The 24714-nt window shown below is 45.6% G+C and overlaps 1 protein-coding gene across 1 annotated transcript in view; it reads right to left on the reverse strand.

The window, feature by feature from the left end:
• LOC130194177 (carboxyl-terminal PDZ ligand of neuronal nitric oxide synthase protein-like) overlaps positions 1-24501 on the reverse strand; it is a 124997-nt gene extending 100496 nt beyond the window's left edge. Inside the window, exons 1-2 of the mRNA XM_056415070.1 lie at positions 24040-24501; positions 23560-23631 (exon numbers count right to left, since the gene is read on the reverse strand). Coding sequence (XP_056271045.1) covers positions 23560-23631; positions 24040-24144 — 177 coding nt within the window. The 5' untranslated portion in view covers positions 24145-24501. The remainder of the gene's footprint in view (positions 1-23559; positions 23632-24039) is intronic.
• Between the last annotated feature and the right edge of the window lie 213 nt (positions 24502-24714).

Consider the following 24714-nt stretch of genomic DNA (forward strand, 5'->3'; position numbering starts at 1 on the left):
ACACTGAGTGTGATCCTTTTCCCAGAATTAAACAAACAACAGAGTACTAGTGATAGACTTCAGACAAAAGAACAATTGTTCCCAGGGTTGCTTCAGTTTAAAAATCATGCAAATGTTGACTTTTTGCATCATGTTGTCCTCACTAGTGCCTGTAGAACCCCATTTCTCCAGAGGCCTCGGAAACAGAGGATTTGTAGTGTAAATGGACCTGGCAGTAAAATATGGAATATTATGCAATTTGCCAAAATGTAAAAGCATTCGTTCGAAGACGCCAGCTGAGAGGCCGGTTACCAGCCTGCAGGCTGAATATCTGACCTGTCGGGGAACTACAAGACACTGATTGTCACGACGGGATTAGGGTGGACTCAAATGCACGACTCAGGAGACGGATAATTCAAATAAAGAAGATTTTACTGAAAGCGTCGTCAAGATCGGAACAGACAGAATAATCACACTATGGAACGCTCGAGGGCGTGGTCGGAAAAACACAAGACAATCTGGCAGAGGACAAGTGGAAGTGAGGGAGCTAAATAGTGAGGGACTAATGAGGGGATGGGCTGCAGGTGAGAAGGGCGTGAGGACCAGGTGAAGGTAATGAGGGACTAACGAGGGAGAGATCAGAGGCAGGTGAGGGGAGTTGGATTGACGAGATGGGAAGCAGGATCTGGAATGACATGATACTTAGTGACAGGATGAAAACAACTAAAACAAAAAGGAAGGTGTGGAGCTAAAGTGTTACAAATTCGGGGGATGGGTCGCCGAAAGTCATCCGAAAACTTGAAAAAACTGACAAACTAAGTTGGTATGAGACAATGCCATTGTACAAAAGGAAGGTGTGTTTTGTTTTAGAACTCTATCGATTCACTTTAATTGATACAATTCTCTTCTGTGGAATTCATTGATATTCATGACATTTGTACACAGCTGGACATACTTTCTCCATAAATGGGCCAGACGTTTCTGGCTTCGCATATCGAGGTGTTCTGGAAATGTTTTTCCAAAAGCTCCGAAAAATAACCTGCACGCTTTGAGGTTGTCATTAAAATAAATGAACTCCATGTTCCCTTGAAGTGGTTGTGCCGGTGTGCCCCCCTCAAAGCTGTAAACCTAGAGGAAACACGGTTTTCTGATGACTGAAATCTATACGGGACTCGTTTAGAAAGCCTTTAAAACATTCCTCGTTTGTTTGTGAAAACATTCATTCTTTGGCAATAAACCTGTTTCTGATTCTGATTCTGATTCTGATTTATTTAAAATAGATGTAGACACATTTTACCACTTATTTCCTATTATTAACTTTCCCGGCAGCACAAATTTAAACACTTTGCCAAATGGACGATAGAATATTTTTTCGCTGCCTGTGCCTCCCATCACGTCTCCATCTCCTCAGCTGCTCTTTCTCGCTCCTCAATTACACATCCATCCTCCCACAGCTCCAGCTGTTCTCCTTACGCGACTTAGCATGGTAACTATGGCAACACACAGTACCATAGTGGACTTTTACTGTCATCCCCTCATTATCATCTAGCTGTGGTTTATGCTCAACTGAAAAATGATCAGCTGATGTAAACCTTGGTCATTGAAAAAAGATGGAAACTGTGTGTGTGTGTGGTTTGTTCCCGGGAGTTTTCTTCCTGACAACCAGCATTGACAGATATACTTTTTTTTGTCTTCCTCTCTTGAAGGTGTGTACTACTGCTAGTGTGCGTGTGTGTGTGTGTGTATATGTTTCACGCTTCACCGTCTCCCAGGGGCCACCGTTGCTGTCAGCCACTTGTAAAGAATAGTGTACACCAAGCTGAGGTTGGAGAGGTCAGCCTCCGTGCCCCGAGACATCAGGTGCTTTCCATTTATCCTCGATTCAATCAGCTGCTCCCGCTGCGACTAATATTGCTCTTGCGAGAACAAGGGCCCACGAATGCTGCGGCAACAACGGCCAAAGCGGGAGACGTTAAATCGTTAAACAGTAATTGCGAGGAAACAATTCAGGCCAGAACAGAATCGAAGAAACTTTGGTCGGATTCCAAAGCAAAATGAGCCTCAAACAGACTTTACAACAATAATAAAAACCAAAGCTGACAATACTTTCCGAAAATCGTAAAATATTTTTAAATAAAAAAGGGACCGCGATCATTGTGTATAGATGACCTCTGAAATACTGTGCATGTACGCCTGCATTCAGGCTGATGTTACTTCTACTGCCAACTCGCGGTGACTCCAAGCTTCACCCTTCTTGAAGTCGTTGGTTCACGCTGATAACTTGCGACTCATTCCCTCCATGCAAGCTCTGGTGTGGCGATGGCAAGCTTTTGAGGGCATGACTGTGCACCTCACATTTCGTGTGAATGAAGGATGGTCTCTTCTTTTTGTGCCGGCGGAGTGAACGTGCACTGAATGTCGATTTAGCGAAGTTTTTCTTCTTCTGGGATCCAGCTTCAACCGTGCTGCCAAACGTCCATCAGCCAAAGTACATTCAGTCCGAGAATGGCGAGTCAATACCTGTCGTGGAAAACCATCCTCTCACTCTGTTTTCTGAGAAACTTCTCAGTACATTGACTGCACAATTTGTAAAATACTATCTGTTTGACATCAGCCAATCACTGAAGACACTGCGCTGTTCAACTATTTACTTCCACTGGCTGGTGGAAGTAAATATAGTGTTTATTGAACATTTAGAATGAAGGTATTTCTCAAAGCAGCAAGGGACATTCTCTGGGAAGTGTTGCTTCCACATGCAATTTACAATAAGTGCATCAACCATGAGTACAAACTCCGAACAACAAGAATCAAGAAAGTAACATTTCTTCAAGAAAGCCAAAACACCAAAAGTAAATGCCAATCAAGTGCCACCGAAGTGCTAATCTGTTTTTATTCAAGGTATGGTTGGAAAAGATGTGTTTTTTAGTTTCCGGTGGAAGATGCAGAGACTTTCCGCCGTCCTGGTGTCAGCGGGGAGCTCGTTTCACCCCCGAGGAGCCAGGACAGCAACGGATTCCTTAATCCTCGTTTGATGCGGGCCATTCGTATCTCTTTCCTTCTTCTTTTATCGTTTCCCTCGACATTCAACTTCATTTCCTCAGCACTGAAGCTCTTGCCCGAACCGTCCCAGTGGAACTTCCCATGGCCTTGCTCCCTCGTATATAAACACCATCCTACACATGTTAAGTACCTATGAGAGGAACTTTGCAACAACCTGACCTTTAATTAACACCATGTGGACGAGCCCGACTCACTCACCTCGCTCCTCCCATTGGTCCGCAGGTATCTTCATCATGAGCTCCCCATGGTATGCAGAGTGCCTCCCGACGTGCTTGATTCACGACGCCGGTTTATCCCCCGACATGTGAAGAACACTATCGCCGTCCAACTGAAGACCACATCGTTTCTGATCGGACTGCCTGGCTTGCCCCGATGAGACGTGTTCTGATCGATGGAGTCTGGCCTGTAGTTTTGGCAACGAGACAGGCGGGTGGGGGGCGGGGAACCGCATTAGCTGTGGACAACTTTGTCCAAGGTAACCGTTCAAAACAAATGAGCTGCGAGAGGTGCGATAGGGAGCGACTCGTTAGCCCCAAATGGCTGCGATAGCACTCAAAGTAGTTTTCAATCTGGCTTGGGGCATTAATTCCTCTCCCCGTGAGGAGGACGTCTGCCAGGTAACGAAATCCATCCGACTGCTGGGGGCAGCGGGATGATTTCAAAAAGTAGGCGCACAGCTTGAAGGGCAACACATTCTCTGAAGTGTTTTAACCACCGACTTTACATGCAGGATGGACACGACAGCTCCGTAAGCGGGGAGCCAACGCTTGACCGCTGTACGCAGAGTAGGAATGCAGCGAGGATGTGTGGCTTTAGCTTTCCATCACTGATTGTCTGTTGCAAACAAACTGTATAAAGATCTTTATATACAGCAGTTATGCGGCGCTGTCGGACTTCTTTCTTGGGGTTCATATCAGCGTCAGCATTTCTGAGATGTTAGTTCTTGCCAAACGGTTACGGTGGCGCTAACGTAGCAGCTAGGTCTCTCACGCTAACCAGCTGGGGCCGTCCAAAACAATGGGCCGGCGTGTTGACATTCAACATTAGACGAGCCCCATTTGTCAAATATATGCCTTTCCATGTCTTTTCACTGACAGCTGAATGGAGCCGACTGTTCCGGGTGTTTTAATCTGAATAGTTACAATGAATCGCAATGTCCACAACAACGCTACCGACACCGTCCTCGTCATCCGCGGATGAAATTCATATTTTTGGACTAAATCTCGTCGTGACGCAGAGAAAGTTGGTCCCAAGAAAACAAAAGCCACAAAACACTTGAACTGTGTTTTCCTTTTAGTTCCATAGACCGTTGGCTCCTTAAATTCTGTCTGATAATATCTGTTGACTTGTAAAAATGACGAATGAGAGGAGGTAGATGGAGAACGTGGAACAGATGAATGCAACGGGAGAAGATTAGAGACTGTTTACCGTGAAGTGAAACGGGAACAGATATATTGGGGGCGAGGTGTGTGGGGTATTAGGATACAGCTGCCAACAAATTATTATATCTCACAAGGTACTTACAGGCCACTTTAGCTGAGCCCTTTACAATCCGTCTCTGAAATGAGGAATCCTTCATCCAGGGATAAATGTCGCCGGCACAAGGCGGGCTCGACACATCCATTCTTATGAAAGCGTCCGAGTGGCTGCGAGCATCCTGCTGTTGATCAGCTCCGCATTGGCACTCGCCCCGGGGACGCAGACGGGACACTTGCGTTTCATTTCTCCAATTGGATGTCACTTAGCTTCATGTTTGGAGACCGCCGGGGCTGAGCGAGGAAAGGCCCCGCCAGGCACACAAAATCTAATCAGAGACATCACGAGATTAGTGAGAAGAGTTTGCCCCGTGCCCAAAACGACACTCGTCGTCGTTTGTTCTAAACATTGGCAACCGACCATTAGCAGGGATGTTTTTACTGCCGAGTAAAGTGGAACAATAAAAAAGGATTTTAAAAATATAATTTTAAAAATATAAATATATATATATTTAAATATAAAATTCTATGAATGTAATTGTGTCCCTGACTAACTGCTGACCGTGCAGCCGGCCGGTGACAAAAGGAGAAGAGGACACAAACTTCCCCTTAAAACCAGAATTACATCCCTTCTCAGCCTGGAAAGAGGAACACAACATGGACAAATATATATTAAAAACTAGAATAAAAACACGGCGATCAAAACATAACCTTCCGCATCTTTAATGCGAAGGTAATAATACTGGAAATGCAACAGAAACATTGCATTGGGTATTGTTTTTCTAAAACATCTCTAAAACGTAATCAGAGAAAAAACAAATCAAAAGATTCTTAATCCGTCTCCGCGAGTTTTCTGCCATGGCAGCATCTGGGGGTTTATTGTAAATGTGGTCTATATATTTCAAGGAAAATAATAAAAAACTAATAATGTTTTGATGTACTGAAGCAAATTATATCTCACCTGTTTGTGTGCTGAAATGCTCAGCCTCCTCTAAGTTGAGGGAGTCCCAGGCGGCTCATTTAAAGCCCCCCGATGCTTCAGGGGCATCCAGCGCTCTAATTACGCCGGTGCTGGATTGTCGTCTTCCGTCGCGGTCACTCGCTAGACGGGACAACTCAACGCCTTAGATTTGTACAACGTGTAAATGATAACACGGTGTCGCTTGGTATTCAGATATCCAGTATTATGCTATTATGGTTTGGAGCATTGAAAGAATCCTGTCAATGTGCAACGCTTCCATATTAGCGTGTCGAACGTGAACATTAATCCGGCCCGTCGGCGAGGAGCGTGCATACCCGGTCGTTCAAATCAGCACGACGACAGAAACAAAAACATCAGCCTCGTGTTTTTTTCCAATTGCTCTTATCAAAAACTGTGATTATGACGACTTTTCCCTGCCAGCGCTCAGCTTACTCGACAATACAATTATTTTCACTCAAGACTTTATTCTAATTCTGACCGCGGGGAGCCTCTTGTATTCCTTCATGTGAGGTTTTGTTCCGAGTCGAAGAAATTAAAATTAAATCCAAATCAAAGATGTCAAACTAAATGCCACGTGAACTCACACCCCCCTCATAAAGAATGCAGGGAACACCTCGCACCGGCCGAGTGTCGCCGCGTCCTCTTGCATCGCGCCAGACCTCACCAATCATCTCAGGGCGACTCGGTGTGCGATGAAAAGGTTTATCGTCTTCCGGAGGGGGCTTCAGGGGGGGGGGGGGTCAGCCCTACCCCTCAATGGCGCATGATCAATGTTCTGAAAGCATATCAAGGATACAGGTTCGACGTGATCGCTCTTCTCCAAGAGCTCAAACTGTGCCGTTAGGAAAGAGAAAGCCGCCAACAGAAGCGCTAACTAAATATTACCACTGTGTGTCCGAGTCTCACTGTTGTTATCTGGGGGGCCGACTCTGGGGGCCCTCTTCCTATTGAGCAGGGGGGCGGGGGGGATTGTGCTGTTGACTGAGAGTCCAGCGCCATTGTTGTTCAGTGCAAAGTTGCCTATCCACAAATAGTGCGGTGAAACTTAGCCACAGAAAGTTTTTGGTGGAGTTCCCTCATTCAGAGTGTTGCCCCCCCCAAAAAACTCAGTTTTTTCACAGAGATTTCAGCGTAATATAAACGACTGTGGCAGCTGTCTCCAATCTGGCCTCGGCTGCTGACTGATTGCCAGTCAGAGCAGCTGACTGATTACCAATTAGTCAGCAGCCGAGGCCAGATTGGAGACAGCTGCCACAACGACATTGTTAGCTTTCAAACGTGAACAAGATATGCAGCATATTTCAAAACGCAGCCCCCTCTTTCTTCGTGGAGAGTTCTGCCAAAGGTGCCGGCCCACTTCAAAGCTCTCCGATAGTGGGGCTCGTGAATATTTTAGTAACGGCCTCCAACGTCAAGCTCTGACGGTGTGCTATCAAAACTTCAAAACCGTCCCGACACCCAGGACCTCGTAAAGAGACACGCTGCTGCTCATGTAACAGCGCGAGTCAAGCAATTACACGCGACTCATAGAACTATAAACACTAACTGGGAGATGTTCTGGCTTTTTCTGTTTTGTATGATCCAAGAAACATCACCACCCCCATATTTGGAATTATGCTTTGGAGCCTTTTCATAAATCTCGATTTATTTCTTCGAATAAAACCTTCATATAAAGTGACTTTGTTCGAATTTGAAGATAACAAACGTGTGAGCTTCCGTTATGTTTGATCACATGACCGACACACATGTTGCACTGTGTGAAGCTGCCGTTAAAACTCGCTCCTCCCAGTCGTGGCTGGAACCTGTTACAGTTATTGAATCTGACGGTTATTGAATCTGTTGTTTATGATCTTTTACAGGGATCAATCATTGGCCCAGCTATCTGTTCATGCATAAATCTGGAGGTGAAATGATTAATCAACTATAAACGTGTCTGTGCAAAGTCAACGAAGGAGTCCACACCAGGAGGCCCAGATCAACCGACACAGGGAGAGGAGATCACAGAAGAGAAAACTGTCAAATGGAAATAGTGGCGTTCGCCACGACAAATTAAGGTACATTATCCAGTTGAATGACTCGTTCCATCTCAAAAAACTGAATTTAAAATAGTGTTGTTAAATTCAGCCCCTCTATCCAAAGCGAGGATTCAAGAAGAAGCACAGAAAGGCCTGCGGATGTTGCATCAAGCTGTCGGCTCTGTCTGCCACATTAGATTTTCATTTGCACTGTAAATTCTGCTTGATTGACTAAAAACGGTCAAACACCACATTTGAATCTATTGTCTGCATTTTCTTTGCATGTCTGTGGACGATGCTCGACAGTGGTTGTGCTCACGAATTCATATTCTTTCAAGAATAGTTTAAAACGATACTCTATATTTAATGCCGAAGCACATGAATCCGGGATATCATTATTATAAATGGTGTCCCGTCAACGTTATTAATGGTTTCAATAATGAATATTTCAATGAATAAAAAGGGTTCAGAATAAAAAAATGTAAAAGCGCACATTTTATGCTAATGTTGGTGATGTGTCGCCTGAAGGAAAACGTGCCGTCAGCAGAAAACAGAACCGTAGACATCACTTGCTTTTCTTTGACTGAGATTTTTATTATAAATATATGCAAAACAATGTGTATATGCCAATAACCCTGCAGTGCCAGCTGTTCAGACAGCATCTCATGAGATGCCTATTTCCGCTTTGCAAATGTGCATTAGTGAACTCAAGCAAAATCGGACTTAACCCTTCGAGTGCACCAACAAACTCAGTTTGTTCTCCACGCGACCGGTGACATTGAACCGATGAGTCAGCAGGCCGGCCAATCCGAGCCCTCGTACACTTCGTTAGTTTGACGTTAAACAATTGGCTTTCCATGTGAATTCGGGCTCCGACATCGAGACACTTTGACCACAACACAATTAGAACGTTGCAAATTGGGTCAAGATCCACGAGGAACCCACACTGATTAGGCGGTAATGCAGCATCAATTCAACTCGGAATTATTGATTATCGGCAAAGAAGACAAAACGAGACATTGGTTTATATTTTAACTGCATTACTTCAGAAGTAATACCAAGCACGAGGCGGCAGGAAATAACACTTCGCGAGTGGTCGGTCCATTGAGGAGGAGAACTTTCTGCCAAGCGCGATCCCAAGCAATCAGTGTGCAAATCAAGTCAGTTAATCAACCCAGCCAGCCTCGCTGCCAGCCAAGAGTTCACTCACAGCTCTGTGCCATCGAGGGGTCAAGCGGGGGCGGCCATTTTGTCTGGCCGATCTGAAAATGTGCAGTCGCCGGAAGATAATCCCTCATCGGGACTAATTATCCTGAGTCTCTGGTGAGATGGCAAATGAGACGGGCGGTGGGGATCAGACTGAAGCCACCAGACTGCTTTCCGACGGCTCATATCTACGACGGCGCTGCACGGGTGATGCTTTAGAAGATTTGAAGAACAGAAAACATCCCTGAGAAAGCCTGAGTGAGAAGTCATATGAAAGAAAAAGACACTTCTAAAAAGAAAAATTCTAAAACAAATGGGACTCAATTGGTTCAAAGAGACGACAGGTGTTTGGCCTCGGAGCTCTTCAGCCGCCTCCGTGCCTCTTTAAGGCCCTTTACGCTCAGGTATTTAATCTTCTGTTTTTACTCAGATTCCTACTGACTACCATGGTTGACAAACTCAGGTCAAAAGTTCATGAGCAAGTTGTCTTATGTCACGGAAAAAAACTGAAGTTGTGAGGGAGAAAAAAAGGTGTCTAAAAGTGAAAAGTTGCAGTGCAGTCAGGCAGCTCACTGCCCCACTTTCCTCCACTGAAGCCAGAGGGATTGTCCTCCCACTTCCCCTCCATGGAATCGCCTTCCTGAGCACACAGGAGCCCACTGGCCAACTCCATGAAATCCATCCCAGAAGTTAACAGAGAAGGGAGGGCGAGAGGAAATGTTGACATTACACACATCCTGCACATGATACAAATCAAGTGTACCTGCTCTACTGTACCCACAACAGACCCAACCCTCAACACACACACACACACACCTCTTATGTGTGCAGTATGTCTTGTCATGCGCTGCCATTTGCTCATCGTCCCGTGCGAGCACGACTTTGACATCTTATTTTTTTAATGCTGCGTAAATACCACGTAACACAGGTCCATTGATGCTGGCAGAGTTTACATATATATACAATAATGAACTATTAAATGACTAATTGACTTGATCGAATAAAAAAATTTATAATAATGTTTTTAGTTGCAGCCTTCATAAATTATATGGTATTTAAGAATACAGTTGAAGTCGAGGAAAACATTTGATTACAAAATCTAATTTAAACGGGGCGAGGAACCTGCGGTGAACAAAGCGCTCTTGAAGAAGAAAACAGAACTTGGGAACATAAAATGATAAACTGACATGTGGCACGACCGTGTTTCACGGTGTTTGTCATCCGTCCCATCTGTATTTTGGCAAACTAGAGGAATAAACCCACGGATTCTTTGGTTTAAATCCCCATTCGTTCATGTTCTTCTCCCTTCATTACTTTCACCCTCCCGCTGTGTCGTTTCACCCCCACCCTTCCCTTCCCTTCCTTGGTCATATTCTCCTTCATGGATTTTCTCTCCCACTGAGGCGGGCGTGAAGCCATGATTTGCCCTCCTACGAGCTCTATTTGGCACCACGAGCTAATGAGATTAAAACAATTTAAAAAAACATACATCACTGAAGCAAGCCGCCGTGATCAAAGCCACAAACACGGCAGTCCTGCATGGGTGAAGTGATTGCGTGTGCACGTTCCTCCGTGCGTGTGCTTTCTGCTCTGATGCTGCTTTATCGACATGGCAGCTGGCCTCCGATGCCTCGAAGACCCCGCAGCACAACTTCAATCATGCGGCCCGGTTTTGTAAACTTTGCTGAGGTTAGCCGAGTGCAGTCGGGAGTCCGAAGCTGCCCCCCCGAAGTTATTCTGAACCGTGACGGGGTGCAGAGGGGTGAAGAGAAATCCTGATATGTCATCACGCTGCTTCAATTTGTGTGTCGAGTCTCGAGTGGGAAGAGGAGTCGGAGCAGAACCCGGAAAAATTATTTCCGCTCGAAAAACCCGCGGGGATGAAAAAACGGATCCTCGCTGCTGGATTTGTGTTCATGAGCACTTAACGGAACACGGGCGGCCAGCCGCTCGATGGCAATGTTTGCTTCCGCTTCTCAGCGTCACCTCCAATAAGTCATACGTCTCGAGAACATTGATGTTTGGAATACAAGTTCCCGCATTCAGTCACCAACCTCGCCGTTGGCGTTCCAGTCATTGGAGAGCAATGGGAGCCCGGGAGGAATTATGAAAAAAGCCGCGTGCAGATTAAGTTTTGCCGCTATCGATCTGGATGACTCGACACGCGACGGCCGTGCGGGAGCTCGTTAACAGGAAAAGTGATTCTGACCTCCTGAACTCTTGGGCGGCTGTGCTCTACAAGGCCGCCGGAAGAAAAGTTTGCCAGTAGAGAAAGAAAAGTCGGGGCTCATATGGGCAGAATGATAAATCGCCTACTACAAATGAAAGAGAGTTGCGATTCACAATTGCGATAATTGCTTACGGTCTCGGCTCAGGGGAGATTGTAAGGATGAGATTGTATCGATTTATGGATGGCGCTCGAGCCTGAAGACATTTCCATGACATACAAGCACATGCAATTACATATTGCAATGCCAACATAAGCCCAGTTGTTTTTTATCAAGTATATTAACCCAACTATCATGGCAAGAAACATTATTCAGGCATGGTAAGTATGGAAGTAAGCCTCGTCTTTAACACTGTGGCTCACAGTGTTTTCATCAGGGTGTGAGGTATGTGGAAATAATTGAGCCATACAGTTAAGAGAAGGTCAAACTCTATATAGCTATTCTTTAAAAGCCTTTTACTGGGGCACTGCTTCTCATTTTGGTAGCTGGCAAACAAACGCTCCCCAGACATAACTTCTCAAGAGAAAAGAGGATGTGTGAAGAGAATATTAACATGCACACGGTATTGCACAGCATACAGGTGGTTGTCATGTTTTTTGGGGTTTCTGTTCTCCAATACTTTCATTCAATTTGTTGAATTTAGAGTTTATTCAAGAGCAATCCAGAAAAGATTTGCCACCACCCAAAACAGAAATAAATGTGTTTTAAACCGTATAAATTGTCCATCAGATGTAGATTTTGCATGTATAGAAATTGTATCAATAGTGTGACGGTCTTTGAAAAGCTTGCCTGGGGGGCCCCCCAGAGCGCTTTAATTGTGGAAGGTGAGGATCGTAGCCCGCTCTGCCTTTGTCACGGTTGAAAGGAGGAGTAACGTTTGCCGTCTTGGTTCAGACCGCGGAGCCTCTGAGCTGTTGCTGCGTAAATAGAGGCGCGACTCCACTCGTTCTGCATTTCGATTAGCCGACGCCTTTATTCGCGACGCAGAAAAACAAAACCAACCTTGTTCCAAACAAGTTTGCCGAGTAGCGTACTGTATGTGCGTTCTGTGTGAAAGTATTCATGACATACAAACTAATCTCAAAAAAAAAAGGCCTGCATTGTGTATCAGCCTTGAAGCAGTTTCCACGGTACTTAACCCTCCTGTTACCTTTAGGGTCAATTTGACCCGATTCAATGTTTAATGTCGGTGTTCTTTCGGGTCAATTTGACCCCAGGCTGTTTTTCACTGTGTCAAACATATAAGAAATATCAACTTTTTTATATATTTAAAGGGCTATTTAGGTAGTCAACAAACAAACATAAAGTACCTCACACTTAAACTTGGAAAACAATATTAATTCTAATAATTTTCTGGAGGTTTTAATTGCTGGGGTCAAATTGACCCCACGGGTAAAATATGTCAGTAAATATAAAGGTAACAGGAGGGTTAAACATTGAATGGGGTCAAATTGACCCTAAGGTAACAGGAGGGTTAAAGAACCCATAATGTGCATGTTTATATCCGGGAGGAGGGGGTTAACTTTTCGACTCAAAAAGAACCGCCGCCATGATGTCGACACACCCGGTGGAGGAACTCGCAGATGATCCAGCACAATGTCTCTGCCGCGGTGCTGCCAGCATGAAGCCATCCCTGCCTCGGCTCTCGCAGCGGAGGAACCGACAACGCTCCGCCGTCCTCCTCCGCTCACGTCCTCGTCTCCAAACGACTCCGACGGGAGACGCCGCTCCAGGAATGTTCTCTGCGGGGACGCCGCAAGTGTGACGCCGTGACGTGCGGCTGGCGCGAGCCCCCGGCTGCACGCACTTTCCATGTCAACAATTAAGCCGTTCTTAACAATGCAAATGATGCAGATGTTCACAGAACACCAATCACGCCGATTTGGGGGGAAAGTGGCACGTAGCAGCCTGGCTGCTGGAGAGGAGTCGTGGATTTTATATGTACTTGCGCATGTAAATGAGAGTCTGTTTTAAACTAATACATACGAAAGATAAGATTATTAATAAGGGATATTATGAAGAATGTATTGAGGACACCATGGGAGAAGGTATGATCACTGCGTTATTATTACCTTCGCATTGAAAATGCGGAAGGTTATGTTTTGATCGCCGTGTATTTGTATGCGTGCGTGTTATTCGCATAAGTCAAAAAATATTAAACCGAATAGCATGAAATTTGGTGGGATGATTGGTTATTATCCCGGGACCATTTGATAAGATTTTGGGATAGATCGGGTCAAAGGTCAAGGTCATGAAAAGATCAAAATCTTCTTTTTACCATAGCACGGTCAATTTATATCCAATTGGCATGCAACTAATGCCAAAATGTTCATAATTCAATGCCCAATCATGTGATATGCGAAGGTATGCGCTCTACCGAAACACTGACCGTCTCCCACCTCGTTGGTACTGGTGGTACTGGGGTCTTTCATCTTCTCTACCTCCGGCACCGGGCTGATGGATGATGATGACATTGATGGATGGCAACTTTGCAACTTTAACCAAATATCACCAAAAATCATTTCCCGGAGCCTAAAGTGAGGACTTCAGAAAGATTGTTTGATACAACCAACAATACAAAAATAAAAATGAAATTTACAGTTATATAAAACATTATATATATATACACACAGTAAAAACAAGTTTGGCTTTTCAGTTTGATAAATTATACAAATCCTTGATCGATTATTAAAATTGTTACCAATTAATAAATCAAGTTATAGTTTGAGCACTAAATGCTGTAGTTGGTTTGTTGACTGAAATATTGATTATATAACTGGATAGTAACTAATTATATTCACAGATTCTGATTCCTCTTAATGGATGCATCAATATTTGATCATATTTCTGTTATAATTACTGCACAGTGCACATCCTGTGGTTATAATGGGCTTTTCATCACGGACAAAAAATACAGTACTGGAAACAAACATTCAAAATACCAAAGGCAGTTGATTCCATAATTACATCGTAGCAGTGGCATATGCCATTATGAATTCAATTTGATTACAACAATCAGAAATAAAACTGTTTTGGCACAATCATACATGAGATGTTTTTAAACCATATAATCATCTCAATATGTTCAATGTGAACGCTCTTGATCTGGATTTACATTGTTGACTGTTTTGCCAATTAACTGTGACAGACAGGAAGAATAGGCGGTAAAAAAAAAAAGGTCAATGTTTAAATGATAAAGAAACAAGCCCCAGAGTCTGAGAGAGAGCAGGGAAGAAGAAAATAATGGCACGGATGACAAAGAGATAATAACGGAATGAAGAATGTGTGTGGGTTCGGAACAGTTTACCCACACGGTGGCTGGCAGCAGCAGCAGCCGCCTGCATCTTTAATGAAAGCATCTGTGGAGGTGCAAGGGTTTCATTAAAACCATATTGGAGGGCAATGTCTTTCCAGCTTACACACACACTCTCTCTCTCTCTCTCTCACACCCACACAGTCACACACACACACACACACACAGACAATCTCTGTAACCCCCACCATCATCCTTACTCCTTGAATTTGGTTCATCGGTGCTAATCTGGGGAATCATTGAAGCAGTACAAGGCGGATGTGCTCTGATACTCTACTCGCATTGTTCAATTATATTTAATTATTTGTTCATTTATATTTGTTGCTACATAAAGAATATGCCAGCCCGTGTGACGGCAGCTACACCCGGAGGGAACCAGTGCAGGAACAGACCGGTTGAAGAACACGAGACGGCCGTACCAGATGTAACGTTGTCGTGTTGTGGACGTGCGGGGGGGGCGGGGCTTATGGTTCTAACACCTCACTGTGGCAAAGAGATGTCTGGCTCCAAAAGGTCTGCGACATTTCCATTTGAATCCAAGCTGGGTGAGGAGCGGTGCTCAGGTCGCCTCCTGGCAGCACCAAGACACAGCAGAGGGACGCCGATAAGGAGAGGAGGGCCGACTGCAGGATTGAGACGCGGAGATCAGCCGGTTGGGGATGGTTGCCGTGGGCGAGATAACGAGGCCCCCGGAGCTGATAGATGAGGGCAGCTCCGAGGTCAGCCTGGGAGCGAGCATAACATCATCCCTCTGCACTCCGTGTTTAGTTTCGCGCGGCTGGACGAATGACTTGGCGTGGATCATCAGAAACAACAACCAGCCCAAAGGCTGACCATCGGATGAGTCCAGAGACATGCGGTGTGATGCTAGTGGGGGGTTAGTGAAGGAGAAGGACGGCTTTATTTGCTTTTTTATGAGCTTTTGGAAAAAATCAAAGAGATAAATGAGGCACTTGTATTTGTTGGACTCAGAATGTAATCGCCTTGCTTCAACATGGCGAACTGGACTTTTAGAGTGATTTGAGGTCTTCTCAAGCAACAAGAGATATTCACAAATAATGCTATGTAACTATATTAATCCAATCTCTAAATGGAGGTGAGAAATGATTACGTTAGCAGCACTACTCATTATCTTCTAGGAAGACTTTCATCTAGATGTTGGTATTCTTAGAAGAAACACAGCTCTGTTTATAAAAGAGAGAGGTAGGTAGAGGGGTATGTAGAGAGAGAGAGAGAGAGAGAGGTAGCTAGAGGGGTGTGTGTAGAGGTAGAGAGAGAGAGAGAGAGAGAACAATTTACATCTATGACGAGATCACCATCTGAACAAATAGTCAACAGGAAATTAGGAGACACATTATGAATGAAAATGTGCAGCTTTTCCATTTTTTGATCACTGTAAACCAAAGTCTTCATGTTTTGAACCGTTGTTCATGTGATACGGTGGATCTCCTTGGAGTGGAGCAACTTGTGAAAACAAGTTCATTAATCCATGTCCAACGTGTAATGGCGAAGGCTCGCAAACTAATGAGTGCAGCTTAAGTTAACAGAAAAGTAAGCGCATAATGTGTGTGTGAGGAGGGTGTGTTGGGGGGGGCTGAGCTATGAAAGACATGCTAAGTATGCAGGGAAGGGCCGCCGTCCAACAATGATCCAAACCACAGGAGCAGAGGAGGCAGAGGAGCAGAATGAAGAATAAAGGAAGGGCAAGATGAATATATGGAGGGGGAGGAATGAAGAGTGTGTGTGTGTGTGTGTGGCGGGGGGGGGGGGTAAAGGAGGAATGAAGAGGAGAGGTACAGGAACAAGAAACAACGGCAGAGGAAAACAAAGGGGAGGAGAATGAAGAGAACAGAGAATGGGAGGAGGACATGGAGGGATTAGGATGAACAGAGGTAGAAGAGAGACAGTAAGGGAAGTAGAGGATGAAGAGGAGGAGCCGGAAAGCTGAAAGGCAGGCGGCAGGGGGAGGAAGAGGAAGAGGAATCGAATAGTTGTCAATGTGTCATCAATTCATGACACTTTCTCGTCTCGTAATTTAAATACTTAAGATACAAAACCCATGTTGTTGAGAATAATTCATTCCATAAATAATGCTACACAATAAATGGAACGCTTCAATCGACACTGTGATCGGTGATCGGTATTATCGGATCGGCAGACACTGATTTCCGTGATCGGCACCAAAAAACCTGATCGGAGCGTCTCTAAAATCGAAGGAAGTGGAAGACGGGAAGAGAGAGCGAGACGACGCTAAAGAGGAGCTGGAGAAGACAAACGAGCCAGAGGGAGAACTGTGTCACTTTAAATCACTTGATGTCTTGGATGTTCTACTTTGCTATATGTCTACGCTCCCATTCGATGGACTCCTCTCTGCCAGAAGCGGCGTCATCATTCCCCCCCGTTCCCGGGTTGACGCCGTGTCAGAGTTGAATCCAACATCAACGTCAACTTCCGAATCTCAGACATCATAACCTAGACTCACTTCCCAATATATCGCTGACATTTACAGGAGGAGGGAGGGAGTCAGGTGGTGCGCCGGGCGACGCTTGTATCGTCTGGGAGGGAATAAGCTGGGAGGGAATATTGCAGCATCGTTGCGCTATTACATTCCATTATCTTGTCAGAAAGGGGATGAGCAAGCGACGCAATGGCTTGTTTACAGCGGCGCCGGAGAGTTGGAGAAGTACGAGCAAAAAACGGAGAAATCAGAGGAGGTAGAGATGTCATTTGAGTGGAGTACCGCTGACTACTCAGTGTGAGGGTGGTGTGTGTTCCCCTCCAACGGGGCGATATCTGATTGACACTGTCACACTCATCACATGTGTTGTAACTCTGTAACGCTTCATTCTGGTCACATGACATCTTTTGCTTCTGTCCATCCCGGGAGAGGGATCCTCCTCTGTTGCTCTCCTGAAGGTTTCTTCCCTTTTTTCCCAGTAAAAGGTTTTTTCTTCTATTTCTTGGGAGTTTTTCCTGACCCGATGCGAGCTCCTGGGACAGGGATGTCGTATGTGTACGGATTGTAAAGCCCTCTGAAGCAAATTCGCAATTTGTGATATTGGGCTCAATAAAAGACCAGGAGACACATTTTTTCTGAGGCTTGATTTACAGCCCTGAGCTTCACTGGGGAAGCGAGGCAGGATGGCTTTTCAGAACACAACACAACACACACACACACACAATCTTAAAAAAGGATAAGAGTAGCCAGATATTCCGCCTGATATGCAACCTTGCTCCTCTGACATGTCGGTGCTATTCTAAGATGACCCTGGGGCGGTTAGCGTACAAACATCACAGCACACATAGCGATAAAGGGGAAATCAGCCTCACGGTAAAGGTACGGGGAAATCTACGTTCCAACCTTCACCTATGGTCATGAGATCTAGGTGTTGACAATAAATAATAAAAAACACACGATCACATACACAAGTGGCCGAAGGCAGGACGAGGGCCGTGGACCCCCACACAGAGCGTAGAGGACCAAGCAAAACAATCCTTCATGTGGAAGGGAGTCCGTTGAGGTAGTTCCGAGGTATTTACACAGCAACTTTAGCGATGAGCGATTTTCAACCTCCATGGAGTGAGCAGCAGACTCACGGAAAAGCCAAATAAGAGAAGCCCGTTTCCACGGTGCGCCGTGGTTTATTCTCCTCTGACTTGCATTCCTCCACCATCTCTGAGTCGGCAGCTGGACCTCCCCAACCCATTCATTCACCCTCTGGTGGACAATAAGGCTAGTTAGGCATTAGCCACTTTTTAAATACACTGTGCTTATGTGGCGACAGCCTGCCTCTTGAGCTTCACTGGCATGGGGGGAGGGGGGGGAGACACTCCTACCCATTACGCTCAATTGAGCATCAATTGATGCACCGATCGGATCTCCACCAGTGCGTAAAATCAGAAGTCACGGAGGATGAGAAGGAGCAACGGGCGGCAGAGGGGAGGGGTTAATGGGCCGTGCTTGGGTCATCATTAGATCACTTTTTGACCTTTCAAAACGTGACCTTAAGTCAGAGAAATAGCCTTTGAACAATATGTCGTAGCTCAGGGCAGCAAAAAGTAAAAAAGGGCTTAAAGAGCACAAAGAGACATTTGAAAATACTCTTTAAAGAGATACATATATTTGAAACGGCAAAGAGAAGGACACACGAACATCAAAGCCGAGGGCGTCTTTCCACAGACATGTCCCCCCTTTGCCGAGAAGCGTACCTCCACATTGTGCTCAGGTGCGGGACGAGCAGGATGCCGGAGACCGTTTAATAGTTTTCATCAACGACTGAAAAATGCAGCTATAATGACCTTTATAGGCTAGTAGCAGATGCTCCTGCTCTCTAGCTTCCACTGGGGAAAATACCCATTTTTAAATGAGGCAGCAATGAGTGAGCAGAGGACAATAAATGCAGCACACCTGCAAATGAGAATTTACATTTTTTACAGGTTTGATTTTGTCTGATATGAAAGATCTGTACAGCACTTGGGCATTTATGAACTTTTTAGTAACCAGTCCAACCACTGCCAACCGGGAGGAGAGCAGTTTGAGCAGTTTGGAGGTCTTTATTCATGCAAGAAAGCACGTTTATTCCTGCAGGAGGATTAATTGCTGCGGCGTCTTTATCCTGTTCAAGTCAATCAAACCGTTAACTGCAGCCGCCCCTAATTAAAAAGGGATTTCTATAATATATGCGTGTGAGAAAATTGGCAAAACAAAACATTATATAGGTCCTCTTCCCATTAGACTACTAAATGATTGTCAATCTTTTTCTTCATTTTGAGATTCTCGGTCACCCTCACCTATTACTCATTGCTTCTATATTTTAAAAAAACTTTGACCGCATATGAGTAAATACCAGATGCCATTATAAATGCCAGACAAAGCCATTAGTCATGACAAGGGAGTGATGGGAAAATGCCGAGGCATAAATAAACACAGCCGCCGCTACTTTAACAGTGTAAAAACAACGTACGCGTGTGTTCTTTTTACGGGCACGCAGCCGAAAGAACACAACGTGAAAAAGGTCTAACGACCATGTAATTACTTCACGGAGTCGCCAGGCTCAGCCTTCACAGGTAATAGTATCGTCTCACCGGAATTATGAATTTTGTGAACACATACACTATCAGTTAGTTATGTTGTCTATGAACTGTTTGAATTGTTTCACTCTTTCCAGATGTATGTCAACATACATTGTCACTGTGAAACCAGAGGAACACGTCGATACGGGGAGTATTAAAGTGTTCACTGAAGTCCACATTAATAAACTTCCTTGGTTGGTTAAGGCTTGTTAGCTGCCACGTGAACCCACAAAGGTCCTGGTCCACTGGAGGAATGTACAAATCATTTATAACCCCCCACCACCGCCGAGCTCTTCCAGTCCCCTCAGACACATTTATAATCCTCTCATCCAACGCAGCTCAATCTTCCTTCAGTCAGTTAACCCAGCAAAGGCAGATTAATGAGGAATGAATCCCTTTAGTTCACTGTAAAGGTCGCCACTCCTTTTGACCAGATAAGCTGCAACCACGCAAAGAATGACCGCGCATTCAACCTCAATTCATGAGGACCGTTCCGTGATACAGCGTGTTCATCTCCGTGTGGCCGGAGAGGTTCTCTCCATCTCAAGCTCGTCCCATCCACACGCGAAGGTTTTACACACTGTCATAGACGACAGGACCAGCGCTGCCGATGATGAGTCGGCCGATTGATTAGTTTTGGGGAAAGATAACTTTGTTCATCAATTCCCCTGCAGTGACATTCATCATGCGGGAATGCCACACGCCGCTGGTTTCAGCCTCAATAATGGTCAAAATAAATGGGATTTGACTTTCATTATGACATTTGGGCTGCACGGTGGTGTAGTGGCTAGCACCGTCGCCTCACAGCAAGAGGGCCGTGGGTTCAATTCCCGGTCGGGGCGGTCCTTCTGTGTGGAGTTTGCATGTTCTCCCCGTGGCAGCGTGGGTTCCCTCCGGGTTCTCCGGCTTCCTCCCACAGTCCAAAGACATGCTCAGGTTAATTGATGTCTAAATTGCCCATAGGTGTGAATGTGAGAGTGAATGCTTGTCTGTCTCTATGTGTGCCCTCGATGGACTGGCGGCCTGTCCAGGGTGTCCCCTGCCTTCGCCCTATGTCAGTTGGGATCGGCTCCAGCGCCCCAGCAACCCTAATGAGGATAAGCGGTATTGATGATGGATGGATGACATTTCATAGACTTAACTATTCAATGATGAAGACACAAACAAGGCCATCGATTATGGCAACAAGCCTGAGAGTCGCAGCCCTATACAAGAAGACGTTTTGGAGTAATGTGCTTTTCTGCTGGCAAAGTAAAGCTTGAATTGTTTTACCATCTGTGATAAGCTCGTCATGTAACACCCGGTTCTGTTTCTCCTGTGTTCCGTGTCTCCTGTGTCTCCTATGTCTCCTCTGTCTTAATTGTTTAATTCCCTGCACCTGCCCTCAGCCACTCCTGTCTCGTTACTGTCTGATGTCGTACACCTGTTTCCCCCCCTATATATTGTGTCAGTCTTTCCCTTGTCTGCTGTCGGATTGTCGTCTCTAGTTCCGTGTCTTTTTCCCGTCATCCTGTCTGTCGTATCTGATCCTGCCTGCCCTGGCCGACGATCCTCTGCCTGCCCCGTTTGGACCTTGTTTTTTTGTAAACTGTTTTGCCTCATTAAAGAGTGCTTTTTTGTTATTTATATTGCGTCCAGCCTGTCTCTCTGAGCCTCACCCCGTCACAAAGACCTGACACGTCAGGGACGTGTAAATAATCGTTTCAGAACAACATGCAGAACACCAACAGAGTGTGTGTGGGTGTCGGTGTGTGTGTGCGTACAAACTACACTAGATCCTGTAGTGCTGCATATCGGCTGCTTCCTGCTTCGCCGTGTCATTAGTTTGTCATCAGTTACCTGCTCACAGGTGAGTCATGCACATGACGAACAATGACACTATACATCAACTGGTTGCCCCGGCAACCAGCATAGCTTTCAACAACTGTGCAGAAAGAGAAGACCGATAGAAATCCTGGAAAAGACCAGACACTTTTGGGGAGGGGGGGATGCCTCATTTTACCAAACCTTTTCAGAAACTCCACAAGGCATCAACAGTTACATGAAAGTGTAAAGCAGGGACGAGTCCGTCCTTGAATCTAGAATGCCAAGATGCTGCCAACAGCAGTGTCAGGGTTGCCAAAAGTAAAGGCTGGCATACCAAATGTGTCTAGACTAAATAAATGAACATCTTTTCTGAAACATTAGGTTGACAGCCATTTCTTGTAGCGACTAACACGTGTGCTGAGGTGTAGAAAGGCGATGAAAACAATAAAAACTTTCATGTTTCCCTCTGTATAATCCACAGTGTCACTGTATATTGCTAATCATCTGACAGTCAGAAGTCTCTGATCTGTGCCCTCACCGTGCTTTGTCAGCACAACACTTCCCAAACACGATCTAGAGATACTTCACAGTAAAAACAAACACCTGGCAGTTCAGGGTGAAGCACACAACTCAAATAAGACAATTCGGATGTCCTTCATCGTCATCATAATGCCACAGAAATTGATCATTTTAAGGTGTCACTTTAAAGTTTTAACCGGGCGGTCACCTCCGAAAGGTAAAGCCAATGAGGAAACGACTTAAACTTATATTCTTTCAAATGGCTAGAAGGGGGTCGAGCCCTCTGGATGCAAAAAGAAGTCCGATTGTACAGAAGTCGATGTGAAAATGACCCTAATTCTCACTTGATTCATTACCACGGTAACCTAAAACAGCCAATACTACTCATTTGCCATAACAAGAATGTGTACTTCCTTAAGGGTGGATGTTTCTTCTTCTTCTAAAAAAAAAAAAAAAGTGCAGGCTAATTTAAGTCGAATAAATGCGGTTTCCATCCAATTGTGTTTAATAAGCCAGTGTCAAACCATTTCACGCTGGAGGAGACAAACCAAAAGCCCTACAACAACAGCTGCCATGACTGCCCGCTGGGAGGTCCACTCTATAGGAACCGGTCACTCCTCTGGGAAGGGCAATAAGAACATGTTGCACCGTCTGCTCCACTGTGAACACCGGTGCATCGGAGAGAGTGGGTGTCCTGGCTGGAAACCAACTTGAACACACAACGGCATGCAGATGCAGACCGCATTCACAGTGCTACTGGATTTGTCGGAAAACATTATGAAGTCAAACAATACAAACTAGAACGGGCACTCGGTAGAGCGCATACCTTCGCATATCACAAGATTGGGCATTGAATTATGAACATTTTGGCATTAGTTGCATGCCAATTGGATAAAAAGAAGATTTTGACCTTTTCATGACCTTGACCTTTGACCCGATCGGTCCCCGGGTAATAACCAATCATCCCACCAAATTTCATGCGATTCGGTTTAATACTTTTTTAGTTAGAGTAACACTCATACAAATAAATAAATACACGGCGATCAAAACAAAACCTTCCGCATTTTCGATGCGAAGGTAACAATTTGTGTGCCTGTGTGTGTGTGTGGTTCTGAAGGTATCATCATTAACCCCCGGCACAAATCTACCAGTTCATCCCCATAATCCTTCAAAATACCTCCACTCCTCCCGGCACGACCTGTATCGGGTCGGTGCCGAGCTGACAGACACACCGATTCAGATTAAGTCTACTTTCTGGAGCCGAAAGAGCTGTAAATCTTGGGTTTACACAGCAGAGAGAGGGGAGGGGAGATCACACCCCAGTGCGTTGCTTCAAAGGAAACTTCACAACGGTGATGGAGCACATGGGGGGGGGGGGGGTTTGGGCAGCCAAGCTGGGGACAATTTGTGCTTTCATAACCAGCATTCCTATCGTTTACTTCTGAATGACAACACTGTAGTTTGATGTGTTTCTTGCCACTTTATGACTCATTTTGGTGATTTGTTATAGTCCGATCATTTTTCGACGCATCAATTCACTGCATGTAGCCAACAATAATGCATTCCATCATTCAGCTTTAACCCCATCAAGGGAAACCATTACACGTTTTGCAATTAGTGGGGTTCTCATCAATTAGGCATCAGAAAGAGGGAACAAAACATATCCATACAACTTAATAGGAAGGGATCGAACCAAATGCCCCAAAAAGTTGACGCTTTCCTGATGAAGGTTGCAGTAAAGTCCACCACACCTGTGCCGAACACAGCAGTGGATCACAGTGCCTCTACAAGCGGACATGTTGCATTCCACCGAGCAATGAGTTGAAGAGCGAGGATGTCGAGGGGCTGTGGGGGGAAACCAGGCTCGATGAGAACCGGAGGTTTCTGTGAGGAATCCACTCACCCGAATCCTTCTCATCGCGGCCACGATCTCCACTCGGCTGCTCGGCCGCGTCACATCCAGGCTGCCGATGTACTGTTGTCAGAGGAGGGGGGTGGGGGTGTGACAGGTACAAAGCATATTAACTAAACAATAGTTGACTTTCACTTTACTTCAAAGTGACTGCCGACAGCTTACGTCATTTTTGTAAAAAAAAAAAATACTACGCGCGAAAGAAATCCCTCACCTGACCTTAGCTTGGAAACTTACTTTAACTCACTTAGCTAGCCGAAGCTCTTCGCGTTAGCTAAGATTCCGGGTCCCTAAAGAACCTTTCGGAACCTCATAGTCCGGTTCGCTTGACCGGTTTGGACCGTAACACCTTCACAGAAGTAACGTTAACTGTTACGGGCTTTGGCCAAAGTCTACGTTACAATGAGACGTTCAAACCCAACGAACTGTAAACTAGTTATTCGTCTGTGCTTCGGTTCCTCGTGAGTTCACCTTTGCCTCGAAGTTGATCCCGTGCTGGAACGCTTCCTCGTTGTGCAGCGGGATCCTCAAATCATGCCCATCATCGACGAGGTTGTACTTGGTTTTTGCAGGCATTTTTTTTTCTTCCGCAAGTGTTCCACTATTCCACGCTTTCAGAAGAACCGAGAGGAGCACGAACCAAGTCGGTTTAACAGAAGGGTAATCCAAGAAAAAGAGGAAAGAGAAGAAACCCCCAACAAATTATAAAAAAAATCCGGTTAGTGCACGTTCTCCATCGCAGCGAACCGTCCCAGCATTGCAACGCTCCTCTTCGCGGTCCCCGTCAAAAGCGACCCAAGTGTCGGCAACTACTTCCCCGGCGTTCCCGGTGCCTCCGCCCACCCACCCGAGTCGATATTTGCCCCTAACCTTGCTTTGCAATCACGCACAGGCGGAGAAGAAACGGAGACAGATGTGGTGCGTCGTCCCGACTTTTTCCGGTGGCGAGTGTGGAAGTTAGCTGGGCTCTGCCTCCTGCTCCGGACTCCCCCACCCGTGGAGGGAGGGAGGGTGTGATTGGAGGAGTCCAGGGATCCCACCTGTTTCCATTGGAACAGAGGCGCACGGTAGCCCTCTGGAGGAGGGGCCCAGAGGCTGGTACCTGCCCCCTCTCTACCCTCCAACCCTCCACACACACACACACAC

The sequence above is a fragment of the Pseudoliparis swirei genome, chromosome 5 (genome assembly GCF_029220125.1).
Source record: "Pseudoliparis swirei isolate HS2019 ecotype Mariana Trench chromosome 5, NWPU_hadal_v1, whole genome shotgun sequence".
Lineage (NCBI taxonomy): Eukaryota > Metazoa > Chordata > Actinopteri > Perciformes > Liparidae > Pseudoliparis > Pseudoliparis swirei.